The 26623-nt window shown below is 40.8% G+C and overlaps 2 protein-coding genes and 1 long non-coding RNA gene across 4 annotated transcripts in view; 2 read left to right on the forward strand and 1 right to left on the reverse strand.

The window, feature by feature from the left end:
- On the forward strand, nucleotides 1-12066 carry marchf9 (membrane-associated ring finger (C3HC4) 9). The gene is made up of 4 exons (XM_029436550.1): nucleotides 1-1684; nucleotides 8025-8180; nucleotides 10601-10793; nucleotides 11504-12066. The coding sequence occupies exons 1-4, from the start codon at nucleotides 1352-1354 to the stop codon at nucleotides 11833-11835; spliced, it is 1014 nt and encodes a 337-aa protein (XP_029292410.1). The 5' UTR covers nucleotides 1-1351; the 3' UTR covers nucleotides 11836-12066.
- On the reverse strand, nucleotides 9931-16366 carry LOC115011392 (uncharacterized). Its single transcript, XR_003832579.1, has 2 exons — nucleotides 16163-16366; nucleotides 9931-10785 (listed from the first exon to the last, which is right to left on the reverse strand). It is a non-coding gene; the product is annotated as an uncharacterized LOC115011392 (long non-coding RNA).
- Nucleotides 15023-26623, forward strand: part of LOC115011388 (natural resistance-associated macrophage protein 2-like) — a 26345-nt gene continuing 14744 nt past the window's right edge. The window contains exons 1-5 of one of the 2 annotated variants that reach the window (XM_029436549.1): nucleotides 15023-15239; nucleotides 17451-17537; nucleotides 21760-21905; nucleotides 22430-22552; nucleotides 26170-26289. In XM_029436549.1, coding sequence (XP_029292409.1) covers nucleotides 15200-15239; nucleotides 17451-17537; nucleotides 21760-21905; nucleotides 22430-22552; nucleotides 26170-26289 — 516 coding nt within the window. In that variant the 5' untranslated portion in view covers nucleotides 15023-15199. The remainder of the gene's footprint in view (nucleotides 15240-17450; nucleotides 17538-21759; nucleotides 21906-22429; nucleotides 22553-26169; nucleotides 26290-26623) is intronic. The other variant, XM_029436548.1, reaches the window with a different exon arrangement.

The raw sequence follows: 26623 nt of genomic DNA on the forward strand, positions 1-26623 counted from the left end.
AGCAGAGGGAGATCAGCACCCTGGACAGCGGCGGCTGGTCAATAATAAAGCAGCCGGAGCTCCTTTCCTGCCCAGCTGCTGGGAGCACTGGGAGAGGCACATCACCCACTAGAGGCGGATGGATGTCCAGTTTAAAAAAAAATACTGACTTGTTTACAGGATGACAGTTTTTTTCTTCTTCTTATTCTCCATATTCCGGAAGTAGCTGCTGCGTTGGTTCAATCTCCAAGCCGACCATTTCGAGGAGGAAAATCAGCACCAGAAGTATCATCACCACCATCTATCTGATCCAATAATCAATGCCATTACTGCTGTGTAATTGCTCTCGGCTGCAAAGACATCTCCATGCGTATTCCTCGTCTTTTCTCGTCTCCAATTAGAAAAATCGCAGGGTGCCTTTATTTTTCTGCCTCTCTCTATCTCTTTGGCCGTATTTTTTTTTTGTGGGCTCGCTGATGGACATCGAGGCGAAGATGGGAAACATGGGGCTTTCGGGTGTTTTTGTGTTGCCGTGTTTCCAGCGAGGCTTCTGAAAAATGAAAAGGAATGTGTTTTTGATATCGACGTGGATGGTCGGGGTGAATGGCTCGGATTCTCCGTGGATCAACCAGAGGCTTTACGAGAAGGAGATGAATTAGAGAGAGGGGGGAGAAAAAAATGGACCATGATCTGACGCTTGGGATGCTACAGTGAGGGACAATTAAAAAAAAAAACAGACTTATTATTATCATCTAAATCAAACTTCCATTTCATCTTTCATTTTCTGTTTTGGATTATGATTCTCGACAAGAGTCCCAGATGTGACTGTATGGATGGCAGGTCGTTGTATTTTACATCCCATCTTCTATTTCCTGGCTCTGTGTTGCTCTCTCTTCCACTCGTCCACCCTCTCGCAGTCTTCTGCTTTGGGTAGCAAAACATGTAGGCTATTTTTTGCTGCAAGCCCAGTGCATCTGAAAAAAGGTGTCTTTGAAGAAAAATGGACCGTGGGAATCAGAACCTGTGCAAGTTGTAGTGTTTTTTGTATTCTGGGGTGCGGTGGAAGATGCATCTATAGACAGCGTTTGCTGAGTTGTTTGAGTAATGAATATTGAAAGAGTGTGTCGGCCAGCTGAAAGGGAAAATCTTTCATCCGCATTGGCTTAGACACACATGCCATCAGTGGGGCGAGAGCCTTTTATTTCTCTGGATTCCCAATTAATAGGGTTGTGGTATAAATGAAAATACTACAATAAGAATGAACATATTAGAATGAACGTATGAATTATAACAATAATAATTATAATAACAATAGAGGGAGAGGAGACAAAAACATTTATTTCAGTCTGGCGGATTCTTTATGTAGCCAAACATGTTCAAGTATCGGATCCGCATGTTTTTTAATGAACTGAAAGTCCTGGTGTTTATGCGATCCGATTCGAGACAGTCCGGCTCAGACACAGATAGACGGCCCACCACCATGCGAGGTCTGGGGATGGGCGGCTGCGGTTGGCCGCCTTTCGTCGATTGCCATTCCCGGGATGACGAGGAGGAGTACTACGGCAGCGACCCGCGGCCCCGCAGCCTGGCGTTTGAGGACAAGGAGCCCAAGCTGCAAGTGGGCCTGGACGCCGTGTCTCTGTCCAGCACCTCCAGCAGCCTGCTGTACCCCCAGTGCCGGATCTGTTTCCAGGGCCTAGAGCAGGTACAGACATGCAGCGGGCGATGCTTCCTAATGCTGATGCCACGTCCTGCGTGCATCAGGCACACTGTTTGTTTCTGTGCTTTAAATGTGCTGAGTCTTTGTGCTGCTGTGGAGAGCCATTTCACTATGCATGAATGCATTGTTTTTATTTATTTTGTTAAAGGAAGTTGTCGTTTTTTAAACAGAGTTCTTTAGTATAATCTGCCATTTTGATTTTTTTTTTTTTTGCAAACCACAAAGGGTTTTTGATTAAGTGGAGCTACTACGACCATCCTGTCCTACATCTCTCTCTCTCTCTCTCTCTCTCTCTCTCTCTCTCTCTCTCTCTCTCTCTCTCTCTCTCTCTCTCCCATCCACCTTACCTTCAAATACCTCATTTGAAAGAACAAAAACAATTTAGGATGAAGCCAAATTTGTAGTCAAATCAATTTGATTTAAATAGCTCAAAATGACAATTTTGACTAATTGGGTTTTAAATCCACACAGCCTAGACAGCCTCTCAGTCTAGTCTAAACTCTGGACACTTGTTCTATTTTCCTGATGATTGCTCAGTGGTGTGGTTATCTAAATAACATTGTTTTCATATATAATCAGTGGTGGAGAGGCAGCAGTTCCCACACATCTGAAATCCGGCCAGCATAGCAACAAAGAAAGTTAGCCAATTATGTCTGCAGGATGACAAATAGAGTGAGAGGGACTGAATATGCATGAGTCACAATCATTTTGTAAATGTAAATCAACTGTCCCCCGTTCGCATGTGTCACAGAACAGGATGATCAACTATTGATCCTGTGACAATCACTGTTCCTGGCCAGACAATGGTGTTGACTGTGACGATGAATGACACGTTTAATGAGTTTGTCATCCTTTTATTTTTATTTTTGGGTTGTATTTCTATTCTTTTCTCCGATGCATTATCCCCCCCCCCCCCCTCAGGAGCTCAAAACAAAACAATAAGTAGTGCATCTCTTTGGTCTGTGGCCAAATGTTGATCTCACCAGATGTGCAGAAACCTGCGCCGCCTGGCTCAGCAGGCAGTCCTGAAGCCTGAGATAATTAGAAACACTGTAAATCCTGTAGGAGCACAGATGGATATTACCATTTAGTCACTTCTCGGAGATAGGCGTAGGGTATACTTGTTATTACAGCCCATGTGCTAAATTATGGCATCTGCCTCATAGTTTCTATTGTGAGACATACTAAACTGGAGAGCCACCGGACTGAGTATAAATCAGTTCAGGCTTGTTTTGGATACGAAGCCATTTGATGTTACAGACATGGGATCAACCCCAGGTTTCTTGCCCATAGATCCTCCTTTAATAAAAGGTTTATCTTTGGGGCTTTGGGCTCTCCAGCAAGGTGACTCATCGTGCAACATGGCTCTGAGCTGCCTCTTTTAGCTACAGACAAAGAGCAGGCAAACAAAGCACCGAGGGAAAACCCTGAGACTACACTATACTACATCAGCTCTGATATTAGATTGTTTTTTTTGCCTCCACAGCACTCAAAGTGCCTTATACCTCCCAGGGTGCAGGGTGGGGGGAGCTCACATTTGCCATATTATTGTTATTTCATTATTCAAGCAGGTCACAACAGGGGCCGGGATCATGTCGCTGTCAGCGGGCCAATTAACCACCAACATAATCACCTTGCTCTGTGGGCTGCACGAGTATGAATCCTTATTAACTGTCTGTCAAAGGCGTCAGAGTGTGTCGTTGTATTCTCAGAAGCTGGAGGGGCCGTGTTAGGTTTGCATGGAGATACAGGCATGTTGTTGGAGGAGGGGTGGGGGGCAATCACCCCTGCTCGCCCTTTTCACGTGCATTGACCAACAGCGTTGTTTCCAATGTGACACACAGTCTGCAGTTCTAAAGGTTACAGCGGAGGAGAAGGAATATGTTTTAGTCATATAAGTGCCACAACAAATAATACCTTTATGCTCTGTGAAGTGGCCTTGAGGGACAACGAGTGTGTGTGTGTGTGTGTGTGTGTGTGTGTGTGTGTGTGTGTGTGTGTGTGTGTGTGTATGTGTGTGTGTGGAGCCTTTATGTGTATTGGAACATTGCCTTCTTGTCGTCAAAAGGACAAGTATGTGTATACAAAGCCTGCAATGTTGTCCAAAAAACATTTAAAAACCAAAGTCCTCCAAATTAAATGAACACACGCAGAAACACAAAGGAGCGGATACTGATCTGATGCCACGATCAACTGGTGGTGGAAGAAGTATTCAGATCTTTTACTCAAGTAAAAGTCATCAAAGTAAACTTAAAGACACACATTTATATTGTATTACTGGGTTATAAATGTTGATGTGTTAATGTGTTCATCACTTTAACACATTTTAACAAGTGCATGTTGAGTAAATGTCATGGAACAACACTGCGTTGCTTTGCTGCCCTGATACTCATTAGTGAAATAGTATTGTGTGAAGGCATCACCTCGAGATGACCGAGGAGTTCAGCCAGCTGTTCAGGAGGACGTGCGGCTGCTCCTCGCACGTTAAACTAATTAAAGCCAGTTTTGGTTTGAAGTAGTTGCAGGAGTACTTCTCCCCTCACACTGTCCTCGCCCCTACGGGTCACCTGAGGTGTTTAAGATGAGACCTACACACACACTATCATTGCATGACCTTTGTGCTGTCTGCTCTGAGCCTTTCTGCAGGAAGCTTTTTATCACTAAAATACTCAAAGTATAATACTGACTTAGTTATATTCAACCGCTGCTAGCAGCAGGACGACGAAAACTGATCTGACGTTCAAGGCTCGGTTAGTTTTAGAAAATGCTTTTGGTTTGGGTTTGAATAAGAACTTCATTAAGGTTAGGGGACCTGCGTTGTCATGGTTAAAAGAGATGACAGTCAGTAGGGAACGGTGAATGAACAGCGGCGTCCCATGTTAAAGTCCAACGTTTTAGTGACTCATTCATCCGCCCCTCCCGCCATAGTTATTACGGCCACTAGAGGGTTTTGTCACGTCAGCGTAAACGTCTGTAATAATCTTAAACGTGGGCTTTCACAAGCTTTCTATTTAGTGTGGTTCGGTCTCACAGTGCACACATTAAAGGGAACCAAACGTACAAAGGAGCAGGTGCCTGCAGAAGTCTTTCTTATTGGTCAGAAGTTTAGCAGTGGAAAATGTAAAAATGTAAATCCTCAAGCGCGGAGACAACATGGATCAGAATCTCTTCCAGTTTATCTCCAATTACTTTATGAACGTCACTATTTGCACCAATCGGACTAAATGTTGGCTTTTGAAAGCAGAGTAAAGCACATTAAAGAGTCACACTGCTGCACTGGTGTTTCTTCATTACCTTGAATAACACACACTGTAGTTTATTCAATCCCTCGTACACCACCCTGTGTAGATTAATCCACCGCTGAAAATAGTCCCCAGTGACCAGCTGGTTTCGGGAAACCTTTAGCTCTTTAACAAAATGTAAGAATACATTTGGTAGTTTTGGTGTTTTTAGAGGATTGGTTGACAATACGTTAGTAAAGTGTGATGTTTGTCCAAACAGCGTATAACTCCACATGTTCTAGTTTTATTTGAGCATCAGTACATCCTGCTAGTCCAGATGTGACCTTCTGTGTTCTTTCCTCTGTTTAATGCTTTCAGGGGCAGGAAGTGGTTGGGAGAACCTGCATATACATGTGTGTGTGTGTGTGTGTGTGTGTGTGTGTGTGTGTCTTTCACCTAAAAGCATTTATATGTTCAGTCCTTATTAGACTTCAGAACATCAAAAACATGGTTCACACCCTCAGTGTGGTTTCCCAAACCTAAATGTAGATCTTGTGATCTGCGCGCCGGGCCGATCGATATTTGTGAACATCAAACGCTCCCTCAGAGTTTCAAACTTGAACCTGAGTTTGGGCTTCAGGAGACACTTTGAAGGATTGTGAAAATAATTCTAAAATATGCTCTCGCTTCATCTTTAAGGGAAATTTCTCTTCTTGATTTTGGCTTCAGACGAGACATTTAGACAAAATGATCATATTCTGATCGCTTCCTTTGGTTAGAAATCATAATCACAGCTTTTAAAAGGTCTTTGTTTTTATTTTGTCCTACTTGATTGTGACATTAACGTCCGCATACAAGCCTGGAAATGTTTCCTCATAACACACACACACACACACACACACACGCGCACACACACACGCACACACACACACACACACTTTCCAATCTTGACATTTTAGAAATGTTTGCTTTCATATGGTTTTTATTTAGTTTCTCATATACTTCTGACCTTCTCCGTGTTATCTTTATAATGTCAGCAGGCAAGTTATTTTAAAGTTTATGAGTGGCATGCGGCTCATCTGCCAAATCCAATATTCTATGCGGTGGGATACTCGAAGTCTTTTATTATAAGAGGGAAGGTCAAGCGATCCAGACGGGCACCGACGGAGAGCAGACGTTATTATTATTATTATTATTATTATTATGAAAGATTTGAATCAGCACTGATGGTTTGAATTTTGCACAGAAAAACAAGCAAATACACATCAGCTGATTTTAATCTGCTTTTTCTTTTTATTAAACTTGGTTTTCCACCATTTCTGTGGTAACTTTGAGCGAGTAAATTATGTGGGCAGCCACTTTATTACTCACTTGAGCCTGTCCCCACTCTATAATTACCATACAGTGTTCATTACAACAAAAGATATGTTCCACAGTCATTCCGAAAGAACTGAGAAAAATGTATTTGACGTTATTTTGACACTTTTGGGTTAATTTGTTCGATGATTTACTGGGAATTTGGTGGAAGGTTAATATCTGACGATCACTAATTATCATCTTGTTTGCTTAATTCGCTCATAAATTGAGTGTATAAATAACTTTATGTGGTTTTACAGGGCGTCATGTGTTGGCTGTATCAGTGAGAACCTAGAGTTTTGTCATGTGATCTGTTTGTGAGCCTGAGAGGGCTGCGAGGCAGGTTTTGTTATCGTACATTTGTGTCTTTAATATCAGATAGTTTCTTCTCTTTGGACAGAACCAAGTCTTTATGGTAAGCTAAAGCCGTGTTTCCACTGCGGAGAGTAGCCTTTGACGGTCAGATGTTTGCTTGGCGAGGTGTGCGGCCTAGTTCTCCCAGCTGCCATTCTCTTTTACATTTGTGTTGCAACGCAGGGTTTGTGCAGGAAGTCCCGTGACTATTCTCTCTGACCAATCAGGGGTCTGCACTCTTTTAACATCCCCATTTATTATCGCCTCAGCTCGCATTGGAAGCTCAGCTGAGGTGGTACCAAAAAAGGTTCCAGGTACTACCCCAAGTGGAAAACTAAAAAAACAACGAGCCGAAGTCCAGTCGAGTAGACGTTCAGTGGAAAGGCGCCATAAGCTAACCGTCTCCTGGCTCCAGCTTCATATTTAAACACACAATGAGTGAGGTTTGTCAGTTCCCTCCTCCCCCGGTTCAACGAGGGTTACGGTGCTCGCCAGCGGGTGAGAGCCAACCCCAGATTCACTCTCATTTTTGAAAGAGCAGTGAGCTGTGTCTGCCATTTTCGTGGTTTTTATAGAGGTTGATGCCCAGAAAAGAGCTAAACACAGCAAAATGGAAATAAAAGATAGAATACAGGCGGAGGAGGGCTGCAGGGTCTCTGCACACACACACACACACACACTCCACACACTTCTCCAGTTGCATTATTTGTTGCATGAGTCTATACGTTGTTTCTTTCTAGGAAAACACTTCTCATTGTGCCTTTTAACGGCATGAGAGTGGTACGGATCCAGTTTGCAAACACATTTTAAATCGCAACCTTTGATTTTTCTGAAGTGAACTCTTCCACCTACCCGACAGTCGATGCACGTTTGATGTCTGCGAGAGTCTGAGTGTGCTGTGAGTTCACTCAGAGTTTGTGCGAATCGTCGTCAGACTTAAGCAGCTCGCCTCTCCTCCACCTGTCTGCTCTTAAAGCACGCTGTGATTTATGATCCACACTGATATTCTTCCCCAACACAGTTTAAACCTTTCATTCAGTTGTCATTCATTAGTTTGTTTGCTTTTCAGTAAGTGAAATGAGAACTTTGCTGACGTCTTAAGAGGGGAACATGCTGTCAAGTTTGAAGCCTTCTGACAAAATGGACGTTTGAAGCTGAGCGGTGATGACAGGCTGAATGTGGCCGATGTGCCAACAGGCCTCACGTGCTGGTGTGGTGCTGAAGACACAGTCACTTGTTTCCTACAGAGTGTACCAACGTTATTAGAAAGATAAGGGGTGGTCGGAGAAGTAGGAGGGTATTATAATTTGTAAATTATATTAGAATACATTTGTGGAAATATATAATATTTGTTTTGCACTGAATTCCTGGTTTTGTCCTCTTCTGTCCTGCAGGGCGAGCTGTTGAGCCCATGCCGCTGTGACGGCTCGGTGCGCTGCACCCATCAGCCCTGCCTCATCCGCTGGATCAGCGAGAGAGGATCCTGGAGCTGCGAGCTCTGCTACTTCAAGTACCAGGTCCTGGCCATCAGCACCAAGAACCCTCTGCAGGTAACAGGAAGGACATCTGAAGCACGAGCACACACAAAGTACTCTGTGGAGGCTTCACACTCCCCTCTTGGATTATTAAATAAAAGCTAAAGACATTTACTCAAGTATAAGTTTAAAGCAGTTGTACTTTACTTTAGTATTACTTTATACTCCACTACAATTCACAGGGAAAAATGCAGATTCGTATTAATAATACAAAATGTAATGACTAAATAAATCATGATGTATCATTACGGAAAAAGATGAGATTTAATTGATTTTCCTGGGAAAATTCACAAGATACCCAGCGGTACATAAAGTTATTCAGACGTGTTCCTTTACTTTAAAGTGATGAACACGTTAACGTATCCACAATTATTATCCAATATAATATTATATATAATATTCTGAGATCATTCTGCATAGTGAATACTTTGATTTTGATGCGAAGGCTTTTGTACACATTTGAAATGCATGAACTTCTAACAGACTATTTCTACATCGTGACGTCACGACACGAGTAAGAAATCTGAATATTGCTGAAAAGCCACTCAAACACTGATTCTGTGCATGTCTGGATGAATCTGACTGAAGCTGCACGTGGGATTTAATTTGCAAACAGGGCAGAATAACACGGCTCTGCTCAGTTTGGTACGGTCGTGAAGTTCTTACCAAACGCTCTCTTTAACTCAGGAGTCTTCTCGACTTAAAATCAAATGTTGTCACGCTCTGTGAGGGGTGTCATTTTAAATTCATGTATTCATGAATAATGCAGGGAGATCTTTATCGTATGGGATATTTTTTTCTTCAGAATTACTCATATAACATACAAACGCTGCTGCATCAGACCCAACACTCTTTGCTAGAACAAATCTCGGGCCGTCGCTGCGGTGTGAGGACGGTTTGCCATATTGTGCTGACACATTTTCCCTCTGCGTCACTGTCCTTCTGCACTCCTTTTCAGAGGCAGCCAATGGCTCTGAAACCTATTGAGAAGATGCCATGTGTGTGTGTGTGTGTGTGTGTGTGTGTGTGTGTGTGTGTGTGTGTGTGTGTGTGTGTGTGTGTGTGTGTGTGTGTGTGTGTGTGTGTGTGTCATGGACTCATATATGGCGATTTCTCTCTCTGGTGAGATATAATGAGGTGAAAAGTACATGTACATTTACTCAGTACTGTACTCGTGTACAATTTACAGTAAAGTATTTATACTTCTACTACACAACATTTCATATTGTACAAATTTGAAGTACAATTTCCATTTTATGCTACTTTACCCACCACAGTAGGAATATTTGACTTATTACTCCACTACATTTATTTGATAACTTTATTAAATCAGATTAATAATAAAAATATATGTAATAAATAAATGATGATGTATTATTATGGATATAGATAAAAAATTGTAAATATAATATATTGTACTTTTTGCTCCACTGCATTAATTTAACAGCTAAAGTTACTTAATAGGCTAGATTTTTACATTTTACAAATATAATTAACCGTCGTAGATTAAACTTGTTGTTTAACGTGTTATTTCTTATGACCGCTCAGTTCTTTTGTCGGGGTACATGGAAATATTAGTAGCTTAACTCATTGATTCAGTAAAAAGTGCAATATTTGCCATTGAAATGTAGTGAAGTAGAAGTATAAAGTATCAGAAAAGTGTTATAAATCTAACAATCTATCTTTTCTTCTTTTCCAAAATTGGCAAAAACTAAAAAACAACCGTTTTAATCTCTGCTGAGCACCAGTAAAATACGTCCGTGTGTAGGTTTGAGATGTTCCTTTAATCGCACACATGGTTTCATTTAAATAACTTTAAAAGTGTCAAATATTTCAGAAAAACAGATAAAAGAAAGTCATATTTTTTAAATATAGCTCCATCTCTGAATTATTATTATTTTCAATGTCACGATATCAGATTATCACTACACGATCACTGTGGCCAAAATAACGGTAACGATAAATTATAAAATAAAATAAAATGCTTTCAAAATGACTTTGTTTATTGTGCCTTTTGTCTTTTATTTTGAAAATTAATAACACTCAAAATACAAGTGTGGGGAGAAGGAAATGATTTAAGAGCCGCTGGATTATTGTATGCACATGTGTATTAGTAACATTTCATTTTAAAAATATAACGGTTATCGCCAAATATTTTCTTACAAACAACAACCTTGTTATATAATAATATTTTAAGTGATTATCTTTTTTCTTTTCGACGGCCGTCTGTGGGATTTGTCTTGTATTTTGGGCTCCTGATGAAAATGAGATTTATAGCTGAAATAAGATATATGGTGCATGTGGCGTAAGAACAGGTTTAAATGAATGCAGGACTTTGACTTGTATGTTTACATCGTTGTATTCGTGCTTTTACTTCAGTAAAGAATCTGAGTACTTCCTCCGACACTCATTTGCACGCTTCTCTCCTCTTCCAGTGGCAGGCCATCTCTCTGACGGTGATAGAGAAGGTGCAGATAGCGGCCATTATTCTGGGTTCCCTTTTCCTCATCGCCAGCATCTCCTGGCTCATCTGGTCCTCCCTCAGCCCCTCGGCCAAGTGGCAACGTCAGGACCTGCTCTTCCAAATCTGCTACGGCATGTACGGCTTCATGGATATCGTCTGTATAGGTAAATCAACATGTGCAGACATAAAACATAGCTTGAGCAGCAGCAGTTATTGACACATTGCATGAGAATATCACGTGAAAAGCTGGGCGTAGTAGAAGGTTTAGGTTACAGAGCACGGCGGGATGCATTACGCAACAAGGATCTCTGCAACAACACAAAAGTATTAATAAACATAGGTTGCGTTATGCAAGGACAAACTAAAAGGCATGTATTCAGTTCACATTGTGTTGGTTGTTAAGGTCATACAGAATTACACAGAGACACAAGTAAGATAAGCAGATGGTCCGAAGGTAGGAGGATGACAACTACTCTGAAAAAGCACATTTTGAAAATGTCGCAGAGAACAAGAGATCTCTTGGAGCAACCTGGTTGACTGTTTTCGTGTAATTGTGAGATGCCCGTGTAAGACAACACTGAGAACAGATGGCATCAGATATCTGCACTGTGATTATCGCCAACTGTCTATTCTCATCTTCTCATCACACAGGCGACATGGAAAGTTTCCACATATGATGCTGATCGCAGCCTTTTAAAACTTAACATTTGATGTAAAGCAATTCATTCATGTCCTTCTTCTTCTTCTTCTTCTTCTTCTTCTTCTTCTTCTTCTTCTTCTTCTTCTTCTTCTTCTTCTTCTTCTTCTTCTTCTTCTTCTTCTTCTTCTTCTTCTTCTTCTTCTTCTTCTTCTTCTTCTTCTTCTTCCTGCCCAGGCCTCATTATCCACGAGGGATCGTCAGTGTATCGAATCTTCAAACGATGGCAGGCTGTCAATCAGCAGTGGAAAGTACTGAACTATGAGAAGTCAAAGGACTTGGGCGACCCGCTGAGCTCGAGCAGAAAGACGGGGGCTCTCGGCTCTCGCGGTAACCCTCACGGTCTGGCCAGCAGCAGCGGAGGGCGACAGAGCAGGAGGTTAAGAACTATTCTGAACCACCACTGTGGATACACCATCCTGCACATCCTGAGCCAACTGCGGCCCAACAACCCGCGGATCAGCGCCACCTCCAACCGGGAGGTGGTGATGAGGGTCACCACCGTATGAGTTGGGCATCCGTGATGGGATCGACCTCGTCTTTGTGTCCAGATGTAAATGAGACTCACGGACCTAATATGAATTACAGACTCATGTGGGCGCCCTTGTGAGGAGCGGAGGGACGCCACATCAGCAGACACTTGAGGATTTCTCCTCTTGTTTCGTACAACAAAAGGAAGCCAGATGCTCCTTTTCAACAATTAGAGAACTGACGAAGATGAGGATGCATTCAAAGACACAACAATGAAATGTGTGGAGGACAAAAAAAGTGTAAGCTTTATAACCTAATCCAAGGTGATGAGACGTTTTTTCCAGTTCAATATCAGGATGCACAGAGACATTTTTCTTTGATTTTATCCTCTTGGTTTGATTTATATCTTTTCTTTCTTTCTTTGTTTTTTACTCACTTTGATTTTGTACGGATGTATGATTTCAGAGGACATCATGTAACTCCATACATGCCAAGCATTTCCAGACGACTATGTACAATGAGCTTAACATTTCTACAAGATAACCGATGCTGGTAAAAAAAGACCGAAAACTGAAACAACAAACATGAGGGCGGGGGGGGCGGAGGGGCGGGGGGGGCGGCGACACGGAGACGAACAACACAACAATAAGTCATTGCAAGTTTAAAGAAAAAAAGAAAAAGAAAAAAAGAATTAAAAAAAGAAATCCGTGAGATTTCAGAGACACTTTAACATTCTGCAATAAAGAGACGTGTGTACATTTCACAGGGGGTTTTGCATGGGTATATAATTTTATTCTTCATCACATAACATAACCACATGACAAATTTGCTCTATTTCGAATGGTGCTTGCCAAAAATAAACACTTTAGAAACATCTGATTTCATTGCACCAACTTTTTGTCAACATGGCAAATGGCAGTGTGTTCCAGCTATTTCAGCTCACATGCAGATTGTTGCTGCTGCGTGCTGATTCAGATTTGATAATAAGTAAACTATTGGATTAAAAATGGGGATCAGATGATCTCTTACTACTCAGTCTCACTCTGTCTCTTCTTTACCTGCAGCTTAAAGCATGGCCTGCAGTGCGTCAGTGTTTTCTGGTGTAAAGTGACGTAATGTTGGTTTTTTATTTATTTATTACTTGTTTAAATTCTCTCTTAGAGTATTAGAGTAGAGCTGCAACGAGTAGTGAATTTATTGAGTCCATTTAAGTCCTTTTTAAGCAAAGAAACTCCAATCATTCTCTAGTTGCAGCTTCTGCAGCGTGAATATTTTCTGCTTTTTTCCTGTTTTATATAATTGGCAACAGACTATTTGGGACTTTTAAACTGTTAATATTTGTAGAAGTCATTTTGGGAAACTGGTCGACATTTTTCTCTATTTTTCTGACATTTTATGGACTAAACGATTAAATTGATTAATTGGGAAAATAGTCGGCAGATTAATAATGAAATATATATATATATATATATATATATATATATATATATATATATATAATGAAAGTAATCATTTGTTGCAGACCTAGTACAATTGATTTAATTTTATGTTATTTAATTTTATGTTTTTTTAAGTGTCCAATATACCAAAAACTGTTTTAAAGTTGCTCGGATAATCAATCGAGCCTGAACTTATATATAATATAACTTATAAATATACTGAATATACAGCAGGAATATTAACACCTTATAATACAGCTCATGTTGTACAGGATAAATTCATTTAAATCAGGCACCAATAAAATAATCATATTTAAATGTAAGTACAGGAAGAAAACAAAATGATGGTGAATAAGGGAATCACCTTAGAGGAGCAGAGAAATTAATTATACTCCAGTATTTTTTTATATACTGGGAACCAACAGGGTACAGAACTATTAGTTTGGGAAAAATAACACTGATATTCTGCAGAAACTATAAAGTAATATAGAGTCCAACTAGACTTAAAGGGTACAGTGAGGTAACAACTTTGGACTGTTTTTGTACCCCATAGATACCCAGTCATATATATATATATATATATATATATATATATATATATATATATATATATATATATATATATATATATATATATATATATATATATATATATATATATATATATATATATATATATATATATATATATATCTTACATAATAACATGTAACACATTGAGTGTTACATAAAAATGACATAATAATAAAACAAGTGCAGAAAAATGTGTGATTTACTTATATTATATATATATATATATATATATATATATAGTATAATTTATTTCTCCTTTCCTCTAACATTTTCCCCTTAGTCTTGTATTCTTCCACTTCACCTATATTTAATACCAGCATAATATTCCAACTAAATTTAATGACAATCATCCAAAGGTTGTTGAGATACCGGTGGACCAACACGTCTTCTGACAGGTTTGAATAATAACATTAACAATGTCTGAATCACATTTAGCTGCTCCAGTTTCAGGGTCCTGGTATTGTGCATGTTGTCACACGGACACTTGAACACAACAGAGCCATTGTTAGTTTGACTTATTAGCATCACCTGTCCTGTTTGTCTGCTGTGACAAAGGTGAGTTCAGGGTCACAGGATATAAAGTAAATGTCCTGCATTTGGTTTTGTGTTGCTGTTTATTTGAAACCCTGACATTAAAACGTGTCAGGACAAAAAAAAAACTAAACCAGTCAGTGTTTGTCTCCACCCAGTGGCTGCTCCTGCTCTGAGCACCAAGTCCTTCAATATGAAACCATTTCTTTACGGTGCCATTGAGGTCATGAAATTGGGGGGGTTTCAAATACATGTTTAGGCCAACCAATTAAATAAATAAAATAAAAACATATTTATAATAAATAAGAATTTAATAAGAATTTAACGTATGTTGGATCTACATGTATCTACAAAAATACAGACAATTAAGCAGCTTAGTGAAAAGATAAAATATGACAAATCAAAATCATTCTTCTGATCTGAAGGGTGGCTTTATGTTGTTCAATCTTATTGAGTTTGATTTTGAGTTTATTAGCATTAATACTCCCAGTTAACAGCTGAATAAAAGCAGAATTTACATTAATAATAAAAACATAATCATGTGTACATCATAAACAAATAGAATCTATACATTTACCCGTTATATACAAACATTTATACGTTTTATTTTGAAATCTGTAACTTTGCTTCTCGTTTCCGCCTGATCCAGACCGTTTAAAGCGGGTCACGTGACATTGCGTAAACTTGTGAAATATTGCAGGTGTATGAGTTTCCAGGTTTCCCCCACCTTCCTCTTCCTCTACCTGTCCAGTGACTCTACACATATGAGGCGCGCGGAGGAACAACATGAGTCACATTACCGGGATGTAGTTTCGTTTGATGTTTTTAGACGTTTTTACGGAGTATAAAGAGACGATTAATGTCACCGAAGAAGAAGATGTTTCCCTTTCTGCGGTCAGGTAAATCATTTTGAATGAATCCCTCATGCACTGTTGTCATTAAAACTCATTTAAAGTTTAAAGTAGTGTGTGCCTACTAAAAAAGTTGCTCTGATTTTCTTATAGGGCAACAATTAAATAAAATAAAATAAATCCACTTTCACTGAGTTAAATATTGTAACTTCAGTTCTGAATCTGATTATAACTACCAAATATTAATTAATTTTCAGAGTTTTAACCCTTTTTAAATGCTAGTTTCTTTACATAGAGTACTTATTACTAAATGCTATAGTTTAAAAAAAATTTATTTGATGATGTCTGATTAACAACAACATTGATGCATTGCATCAAACACCTAATACAGCAGCAGTAACCTGGTGGAGACCAGGAGAACTGCACGAGAAGATGCCTCAACCTAGTGGAAAATAGTAAAAACTACAATCCTGAAGCATGGGCTCCAGATTGAAAGCCTCATATAATAGAAATGCATGATTTCATGTTGTGGTTTCAATGGGGAACATTTCTTCTGTAAGGCTCTGAGTGTCTGTAATGTGGCTACACACTTTGTTGTGGACTTATTATTATTATTATTATTATTATTATTATTATAGGAGCTGAGGTTTCAAAATAAAAAAACACCACAGCCAAAGTTTGGTACATGAAAGCCAAATGAAGCCTTTCTACTTCTACTCGAGTGCATTTCAGAGGCAACTCTTGTACCTTTTTACTTTAAGATGAATGAATGAATAATTCGTATTAATATTTTACACACATGAGATGTTTCATTTGTTCTGTTTTTAGTCCAAAGAGGTTAAATATTAGAGCCATTGACCTTTAGCAGCAGTATTAACAATCTAATAATATATATAATAATATCAGTTTTTCTCATTACAGTCGATACCTCTGTACTTTTACTGCAGTAAGCTTTTTAATGCATGACTTACCTTGTGTTATTGGTACTTTTACTTCCACCACGGTTTATATTCTTATCCTCAAATGTTGCCTGAGATGACTTTTCTCCGCCCATGTGCCCTGATCTATTTATAGCATTTTAAAATGATGTTGCAAAGTTCATATTGATCTCGTCATGCTTAATGGCGTGCATCATTTCCTGCGGTATAATATATCCTCACAGGATGTTCCTGTTTTGCTGAGGTGTGGCTGGATTACCAACAGATTTACTCCGTTCACATTTAATTTGGAATTTAAAGTATAGATAGTGTGACGTCAACTAAAACGGGTCCTTTATTAACCAATCGTGTGGCTCGTAGAGGGTCTCTGTGTCAAAGTCTAGTTTGTAATTAATCATTTAGTCTGCACTTTATTTGGTACATCTGCTCAATTTAATGCAATCCAATAACTTTACAAAGACAATAACGTTGTTGAATTTGACTCCTGTGTCAGTACTTATAAAGTTAAATGGAATTTAATTGTTAAAGTTTGCAGTGATGTTGCTCTTGACTGCGTTACATTGAGAGATGTTTCTAATGTATTTAAAACACGTTTCTTTTTAATGTGTTTACCTAATAAAGTGGCCACTGAGTTTATACAATGTGTTGTCTTCAAATGCCCAAAAACCAAACATATTCAGTTTTATAATGATATAAAACGTGAAATCTTCACACTGAGTTTGATCGACTAATCAATTAATCTACTAATCAAATGCTTTTGTTAGTTATGTATTGTGTCGTGCACCAGTGGTGGAAGAAATACAATGTGACAAGCAAAAGTCCTGCATTTAAAATCGTACTTTAGTAAAAATACAAAAGTATCAGCATCAAAATATAAAGGAAAGTAAAAGTATCTCACAATAATGTATATTATATCACTAATTAGCTTTATTCATAATATTACATGATCATTTATTAGTTGATTTTATATTTTGTATTAATAATCTAAAGCTGGGAAATAAATGTAGTTGAGTAAAAAGTACATTATTTTCCTCCAGTAGTGGAGTAGAAGTCTAAAGTACCATAAAATTCAAGTACCTCAATATTGTATTTAAGTACAGCGCTTGAGTAAATGTACTTAGCCACCAAAAATACCTGTTGCAGAGGTGAAACGTGTCAGATAAGAACAGAATAACTGACATTATAACATCACTTTGCAAACTATCAATAACAACAACCTGATGATTATGTTTTTTCTCATTGTTTTCTGTGTGTGTGAAAGATTTAGTTGTGTGTGTGTGTGTGTGTTATAATCTCAGTGTAATGACCTGTTTGCTTGCAGTCAGAGACCGACCTCCGGAGAACATCCACATCTCCTCTCTGCCTCCCAGTGTTCCCACAGACCCCGCAGAACAAACCGGAGCACAAGGTGACCACGTTTGTTTTGTCGACACTTTAATTTGTGTTGTGTGTCGGGAGAGGTTGGCTCCAGCGTCAGTCGTTCTCTCCTTACAGGACAAACTCATTATATTACTAACGAATTTGTGTTCATCCAATACGCTCCACCACTTAATATCTTAAACACTATTAGATGGATTGCCATGAAATGATTTACAGATAATCACGAGGACCAGACGATGGATCCTGATGACTTTAGTGATCCTGTGACTTTTCCTCTACTGTGGTGAAAGCAGCAATAAAAGATTATTCATCCCTTCACACGTACTGTGTCCCGGAAACGACCTGATGCCTTCAGATAGACGTTACAGAGCGAGCAAATATACAAACAACCGCTACAAGCTTTCTTTCCTGGCAACGTTTATAACATTACTCAACAAGAAGAAGAAGACCGGTTAATCTAATGTATAATCTAATTACAATGTGTGCCCCATGAACTTTATATGAACTCTGTAGGTTATACAGCTGTGTGGAGCACTTTGGCCCAATTAAAAACAAGAAGGTACATCTTATCTAATCTTAAAAACATAAGACGATAAACCTGGAAACAGCTGCATGTTTCATTATTAACTCGGTACCAAGATGACATTTGTTTAGTTTTAGTCTAGTTTTATAGTTTCTAAGTGTGGAAGCTCTTGTCCACAGTCAGGGATAAGGATGACAGAGAGGAGGTGTAGTGTCACACACAGCTTTATTCTCACACAGGTAAGCTTTATATCACAGGCACAGCTGACAGGTCGCTCTCCTGTCTATCGCTCTGCTGTCCACTGCTCTCCAGGCTGCGCTGCGTCGTGGCTGAAGAAGCGTCTCCGTCTTCTCTGGAACCCAGCCTACTGCAAGAGAACAGAACCAGGCCATCACCGTGCATTTATTATGAGACTGATTACCTGATTCCGTTCAGCTGTCTGGCCTCCAGCTGGGACACTCCTGTCTCTCCCCAGCAGCGGGTGCCCTAACCACACCCCACTGCCACACACCCCCACCGCCCGACTCAGGCCGGGAGCCCGCCGGCGGCAAGCTAACTCTCCCCCCTCTGCCGAGCGAGAGAGGAAATCAGCCAAAACCATCCGGTTACCCGGCCTGTGGATCACCTTGAAGTTGAACGGTTGTAACGCCAGATACCAACGGGTGATCCCGGCGTTGGCATCCTTCCTGCGGTGGAGCCACTGGAGCAGGGCATGGTCCGACCAGAGAGTGAAACAGCGCCCCAGGAGGTAATAACGCAGGGCGTCGATCGCTCACCGTATGGCGAGGCACTCTTTCTCCACCGTACTGTAGTTCACCTCCCGCTGAGCCAGCTTCCGGCTAATGTACAGTACGGGGGGGGTCGACCCCCTCCACCTCCTGGGACAGAACGGCTCCCACCCCGCTGTTCGAGGCGTCGGTCTGCAAATCAAAAAGAGCAAAGTTAGGAGCGAACAGTAGTGGCTCCCCACAGAGGGCTTTCTCTACCCTCTCAAACGCCCGCTGACACGGCTCCGTCCACTGGACCGGATCTGAAGCACCCTTTCGGGTCAGGTCGGTCAAGGGGCAGGTCAGCTCCGCGAACCCCGGAATGAACCGACGATAGTAGCCGGCCAGCCCCATAAACCTCCTGACCTCTTTTTTCGTCTTAGGTCTTAGCTGAGGCCGCACCTGCTCGCCACCCAAGTGGTACCCCAGATACCGTACCTCCCTCCGCCCAACCGCACACTTCTTCGGGTTTGCTGTGAGCCACGCGCGATAGGGCCGTGACTGTACTGTCACCGTCTCTATGTGGTGGTGTGCGAGAGTAGTGAGCCCGGGCAGGGGGGAGAACACATCGGCAAAAAGCCTTTGCAACGCGACAACGTCCGCTCTCTGACCCGGTGAAAGCTGGCTGTCACAAAAGACCAGGGCTGATTTTGCCGTTTTTAATACCTCTGGCCCAAGCTCATCTTTCTCCATCACCGTAGTAGTAGAGAGACAGAGGCCACCTCTCTCCACTCTTTTAAGAGATTGAAGTGGTAAATTTGTGTCGCCCACCCCCTGTCCGACCACACCACCTTGTAATCGACGTCCCCCACCCGCCGGGTGACCACAAAGGGCCCTTGCCACTTGGCCAGTAATTTGGAGCTAGAGGTAGGGAGCAATACAAGTACTTTATCTCCCGGTGCAAATTGCCTGAGTCTCGACCCTCAGCTGCTGACGTGCCTGGGCCTGGAGTAAATTCTCACGTGATAACTGTCCCAGTGAATGGAGTTTCGCTCTCAGGTCCAGGACGTACTGCACTTCATTCTTACTTGTGCTAGGACCCACCTCTCAGTTTTCTTTAACCAGGTCCAAAACACCCCACAACAGCTCAAAGGGAGAAAATCCCGTGGAGGCCTGGGGAATCTCCCGCACTGCGAACAACAGAGGGTCTAACCACTTATCCCAATTGCGACTATCCACCGCTTCACGTCCGCGCGAATGCCAGGCCAATAAAATCGGGCCATGATCCGGTTGAGTGATTTGTCGTACTCTAGATGACCGTGGGGACATGGGGTTATGATGAGCCGCCTGGAAAACTGTTTCCCGGCGGCTTTTTGGAACCAACAACTGGGTATTTAACTCTCCTGTCTGTGTGTCACGGCTCACATGGTACAGTCTGTCCCTAATCACCGAGAAGTGGGGGTGTGTCAGTGCGGCGTTTGGGTGTAGTGGGGAACCATCCACACACACTACTTGCTCGAAAGCGTGACGTCTATGCTTTTTTCCCTTAAATGAAATTACAAGGGTCACCACAGGGTACTCGTGAATATCCCCATGCACACACCTCACCTTCACCTACGACGCCTCCAGCAACGCCCCGGGCCGAACCAAGCGCTGGTGGATCATGGTCTGCGTACATCCCGAGTCCCACAGAGCTTGGCGAATACCCCCTGTATACATACCGGTACACGGTACATCCCTTCCGGACCGGGGGAGGAGTCTGGCGGTGCTACAATCTGGACCAACTGCCTCACCTCCATGACTGGACTGTCCCGCCGGGTGTGGTCGAGCTTGCCGCACCGCCAGCACCCCAGCCCTGGCATTTGAGGAGCCCTCTGTGGTGCCGGGCGACCAGACGCGTAGGCTGGGTCCTGTGGAGGAGAAAATAAAGAAGACTGGGGGTTAGGGAGCGGCTGGGGTCCAGCTGCCCCCGGGTTGTAGGCAGGACCCACGGAGGATGGCGTAGTGCTGGAACCTCCTCGGGGCTGGAATGGGCCGGAGCTGAGGAGGAGAGATGGCCCGGGCTTCGGCCCCCAGGCTCCGCCGGGGAAGGGAGAGGTGGTCCTCCACGAGTCTGACGGCAGAGTGGGAGTCCGGCGATGAATTGCTCCAGGGCCACCTGCCCGACGATGTCCTCAATGGAGTTGACTCCCGGCTGGAGCCAGTGCCTAGCCGAGTCAAGGAGCTGCTGGGCGAAGGCGAAGGGTCGGCCAGCGTCCTCAAAGGGCAGGCTCCGGAGCCGGCGGTGATGACCCTCTGGTGTGCTGCCCAGCCGGTCCAGGATTGCCCTCGTAGCCGTATCTGGAGGCAGGCTATGGGTGGCCCGCTGGGCTTTCCCGGAAAGCAGGGGGAGCAGTCGTAGGCTCTTTTGCTTAGATTATAAACTGCATGTTGTGCAATGACAACAAAGTTAAATAGAATATAATACTTCTACAATTCAGAGGCAAATGTCTTACCTTTTACTCCACTACATTTATTTTACAGCTTTTCTAACTAGTTACTTTGTAGATTCATGTTATTAATACAATATACAAATTCATTTATACATTTTTATTATTATTATAGATTAAACTACTCTGCAGTATAAAAGTAATTAAAATTAGCTCCAAGTTTACCTGCTGCAACATTAAAGTGATGAACACATTAATGCATTAATAATTATTCTCCACTACATTTCAGAAGGAAATATTTAACAGATGAGAAGCGTAAAGTGTATATACATGTTAATAATGTTGTTGTTTTAATCTGTGCAGAATAAAATCCTTCAGAGCCGTCAGACTGGAGGTTTTCTTGCACCTAACAAACATAATTTCATTCGTATTTTTATCAAATCAGTGAAAAAGTACAATAATGAATTTGTTCTGCTGATGAACAGAAACGGCCTCTTTACAGTGCAGGTGCTGTCATCAAATGTTTCAACGTGTTATTTCCAGTGTGTTCATGATTTGTGTGTGTGTGTGATGTTTTCTGTCATATTAAAGCCGATGACTTGGAGGGAGAGAAAGCCGTGATCCAGACGACACACACACACAGAGGCTCCTCGGTCTTCCTCCAGAAGCAGAACAATGAACCGGTTTCTAGTACTTACTTTGAGCAGAGGGTCCCTGTTCCCGAGGAGGGCAGCGAGGTGAAGCCACGAGAATACCTGCATTTAAATTTTAAATTGAGACAATTTCCTCTTATAGTTTGTTTTTGTTATAGTGATAACCACCAGCATGCAGTATAGTATGTACAGTTTGATGTTGTCAGTGTCACAAAGTGGTGGAAAGTTTTGATGTACTTGTACTTCACTTGAGTATTTCCATTTCCTGCGACTTTATACTTTATACTCCACAATGCAGATTAATAATACAAAATATAATAAACAAATAATGTACCATGTTTTATTATAGGTTAAGTTAAAGTGATGTGCACGTAAATGCATTAATATTTATAATCCTATAATTTACATTATTCTGAAATGGGCCGTTGTGCAGAATGAGTACTTTTACTTTATGTATATATTGATGCTACCACTTATGTACTTCTACTTAAGTTACATTTTGAATGCAGGACTTTCACTTGTAACAGAGTATTTCTAAATTGTAGTGTTGATACTTCAGTAAATGTGAGTACTTCTGCTGTTACAGTTAATCTTTCTGTCTCCTGCAGGGGGGCTTCAGTCTCCGAAAACTGTGGGCCTTCAGCGGCCCCGGGTTTCTGATGAGCATAGCCTACCTGGACCCGGGTAACATCGAGTCTGACCTGCAGTCTGGTGCTAAAGCTGGCTTCAAGGTAACTAAAATAATGTTTACTACAATAACTGACACTGACTGCTGTGTTCACTTTATTTTTGGTTGATTAGAAATAGCCTGACGTGTGCTTGAAATGATTAGTATGATATTATATGGAGTGAACTGTGTTACAAATCTGTCTCTCTGACATAGTTCATCAGGAAATAATAAAGCAACTTCAATAATAAATTCAGATTATAATTATGAAATAATTAATAATAAAATAATTCTGCCTGTTACATTAATAAAATATATATATATATATATAATTTATTTTTATTTTTTTTCAAAAACATGGCAATTAAAAAATAAATTGTACACTAAATATCACTTGTTATTTTATGTGAACAAATCATCCAATAATGCTTGACACAACTTTGACTTGGTGTGTAGCATCACTGTCCATCAATGGCAACATCTAGGTTCTTTTTGTTGAAATGTTTTTAAAAATAAGCTTGCCTGTTGTAAACATGCGTTTAGGCAGGAAAGACCGTAAATAATGTAGAAAAATAAAGTATTATCTGCTGAAAATATCTCAACTGGTAGGATAACAATATGATTCAACAAGTTTAACTTTCATATCTGCTTATCTGTGTCCTGAATCGTTGCCACACATGCAGTTTCCCTCTCACTCTGTTGTTTTTAATCTGTCAACATTCAGTTACATAAACAACCCTAACATTCACACTTCCTGAAAGACGGATCACTTCCAGGATCTCTCGTTCCGCCTCGCATCAGAGAGTCTCACGATGCTGCAGCTCAAAGTTTAACAAAAGTGAACTTTGTCCCGCAAAGACTAGAAACACATTCTTGAATTCATTAGTGGCAAGAGCTTTAAATAAAGTGAATGAGAGGTGGAGTGAATATTCACAGAGTGACCGAGCCCTCAGCCTGATGTTGTGCAATTATTTTCAAGGTTTAAGACGCGTGAGGCTACAAAACCATTAACCAATCGTTTCTAAAATACTTAATGTCACGTTAAGGCCCTGTCACACATCTCCGTATGACAGAAACGTATGCTGCCGTAAATTAATATTTGTCAGAGTCCAAATACGTCCAACTTTTCATCGGATCGGAGAAGTGAACATATACAAATACGCATGTCTAACTACTTACCTAATAATAATACTTACCTACGTAAATATAGTACGTGAATACTTACCTACCTAAATATAGAACGTGAATACTTACCTACGTAAATATAGTACGTGAATACTTACCTACGTAAATATAGTACGTGAATACTTACCTACGTAAATATAGAACGTGAATACTTACCTACCTAAATATAGTACGTGAATACTTACCTACGTAAATATAGAACGTGAATACTTACCTACCTAAATATAGTACGTGAATACTTACCTACGTAAATATAGTACGTGAATACTTACCTACGTAAATACAGTACGTGAATACTTACCTACGGAAATACAGTACGTGAATACTTACCTACGTAAATACAGTACGTGAATACTTACCTACGTAAATACAGTACGTGAATACTTACCTACGGAAATACAGTACGTGAATACTTACCTACGTAAATACAGTACGTGAATACTTACCTACGGAAATACAGTACGTGAATACTTACCTACGTAAATATAGTACGTGAATACTTACCTACGTAAATATAGTACGTGAATACTTACCTACGTAAATGTAGTATGTGAATACTTACCTACGTAAATACAGTACGTGAATACTTACCTACGTAAATACAGTACGTGAATACTTACCTACGGAAATACAGTACGTGAATACTTACCTACGTAAATATAGTATGTGAATACTTACCTACGGAAATACAGTACGTGAATACTTACCTACGGAAATACAGTACGTGAATACTTACCTACGTAAATATAGTATGTGAATACTTACCTACGGAAATACAGTACGTGAATACTTACCTACGGAAATACAGTACGTGAATACTTACCTACGTAAATATAGTACGTGAATACTTACCTACGTAAATGTAGTACGTGAATACTTACCTACGTAAATGTAGTATGTGAATACTTACCTACGTGACTACGTTAGAGGTACGTTAGATATAGGCTACGTTGGCTGACGGTGAATCCTACAGCCAGTTTATTGATACCGAGTGGATAACCTATTCCTACCCGATGTTAAGATGATGCCTGACGACGGAGTAACTTATTAAACGTGTTTCTACAGGACAGCTAGCGTTCAGCATGTTAGCCGTTCTCCAGCATCAGCATGACTTGAACCAGATGGCACTTTTCCAGCTCCGTTGGCCAGACGCTCTGATACGTTTTAAATAAGTAAGTTATACGCTATCAATGTTTGACATGCGTATAATAATTAGTTATGTATTCGTTATGTATGCGTCAGCTACAACACCGCTGTGGAAAAGTTGGACGTATTTGGACTCATTTTGAGCTACTTTTCATATACGCCGGCATGTTTCTGCCATACGGAGCTGTGTGACAGGGCTGTGTGTCTGGCGTGTTCGGCGTGTCGTCTGCATCCTTCAAACAATCATAACATACCCTTAATTTCTATCAACCTTTTGTCGATATTTCGTATGCGTCGGCATACATTTCTGTCATACGGATATGTGTGAAAGGGCCTTTACATTTATTTTTAGAAACATTTATGGTTGACTTTGTTCCGATCCAGCGATAGTGTCGCTTTAGTGTTCAAGACAATAAAACTGTATAATGACAATATCTGATCTTCTATGAAGGTATGAATGTGATATGAACGTCTCATCCAGCTCAACAGACAGAGAGACACACGAGTGAAAGCATGATAATATCAACTCTTCCTTTATCGTGTTGAGAGGTTGCAAAAGGGGAAGTAGATGCAGATGGTATCGCAGCATTACAGGACGTGAAAGATTTTGTAAAGTCTAAAGGAACTGAGAAAAAAAAAAAGGAATTATGATCAGAATTGATTTCCGTTTGTAAACCTGTGAAAAAGCTCTTTGTGACGAATTTAAGTTGGTGAAAGATTTGAGAATTGAGAACATTTTTGCAGAAGTTATATCAACATTGAGGTTACTCAAAGACAGGTAGTGTTTGTAGCGCCGTCCGTAGAGAAACACCTGCACGACGTACAACCAGCTACAGCTCTTCCTCGTCGCCCTCTTTTCAGTTGGCAAACAGCAAAACTACATCGACTATATCAACGTTTTAAAACGATCAATAACAGAGAAAGTTCTCCTCTCTCTCCTCCTGCTCTCTGTGATCAATGACTTTGTGTTGTAATGCAGCCAAATTCACAATATAGTTCTCGTTTACATATTTTTCTCCGCTGTCGGACAACTGAACGAGTATGAATTAGTGATTGTATTCGATCTGCTGCACTGATAAAGTCATTATTTTAGAACCGTGACGTCGTCCCTGCATGAAAAGCACAGGTGTAATTGATAACATTAAAAACGACTGAATTCTATTTACAAGTCAAAAAGTCTGCTGTGAAAAAGCGCTTTTTCTGGAATAAATGTCTAAATAAATTTCTTCCACAGGTTTACAAAGGATGATTTACGACTACAAACTAATGCATTATTTAAATTGTATTGTATTGAATTATTTGAGCTCACAAAGGCGGCTGATTAACTGCTGACTGTTCTCGTGCCGTCAGCTCCTCTGGGTGCTGCTCGCAGCCACCATCATCGGCCTGCTGCTGCAGCGGCTGGCGGCTCGGCTCGGCGTCATCACCGGCATGCACTTGGCCGAAGTCTGCAACCGCCAGTACCACACGGTGAGATATCAGTAATCACAGCTGTTTGCATGCTATCTACAGCGCCTGCTGACACTCACTGTGTTCACCTGTGATCAACTGACTTCGCCAAAACTCTGCAGCGATGCAGAAATGATCTGACTGAGGCTGTAAGCAGCAGGAGTCCGAGTTTAAACAGCCTCGTTGAGCTCTGGTGCTACAGGAGCTGTAATCCTTGGATTACATGAGCAAAACATTCAGTTAAAACCAAATGTGGGTTTCGATTCAGGGATAAATCCAGGGTTACGTAATGAATTATTGTGTAAAAATGTCTTAACCACATGTCTGAAAAAAGTCATGTGACCTTTTGTTCTCT

The sequence above is a fragment of the Cottoperca gobio genome, chromosome 7 (genome assembly GCF_900634415.1).
Source record: "Cottoperca gobio chromosome 7, fCotGob3.1, whole genome shotgun sequence".
Classification (NCBI taxonomy): Eukaryota; Metazoa; Chordata; class Actinopteri; order Perciformes; family Bovichtidae; genus Cottoperca; species Cottoperca gobio.

Bases quoted from the DNA above. Each gene is read 5' to 3' on its own strand.
- marchf9 (XM_029436550.1), top strand. From the start codon at position 1,352: ATGTTCAAGTATCGGATCCGCATGTTTTTTAATGAACTGAAAGTCCTG. The intron at 1,685-8,024 runs GTACAGACATGC...TCTGTCCTGCAG, and splicing joins GTTTCCAGGGCCTAGAGCAG to GGCGAGCTGTTGAGCCCATG. The intron at 8,181-10,600 runs GTAACAGGAAGG...CTCCTCTTCCAG, and splicing joins GCACCAAGAACCCTCTGCAG to TGGCAGGCCATCTCTCTGAC.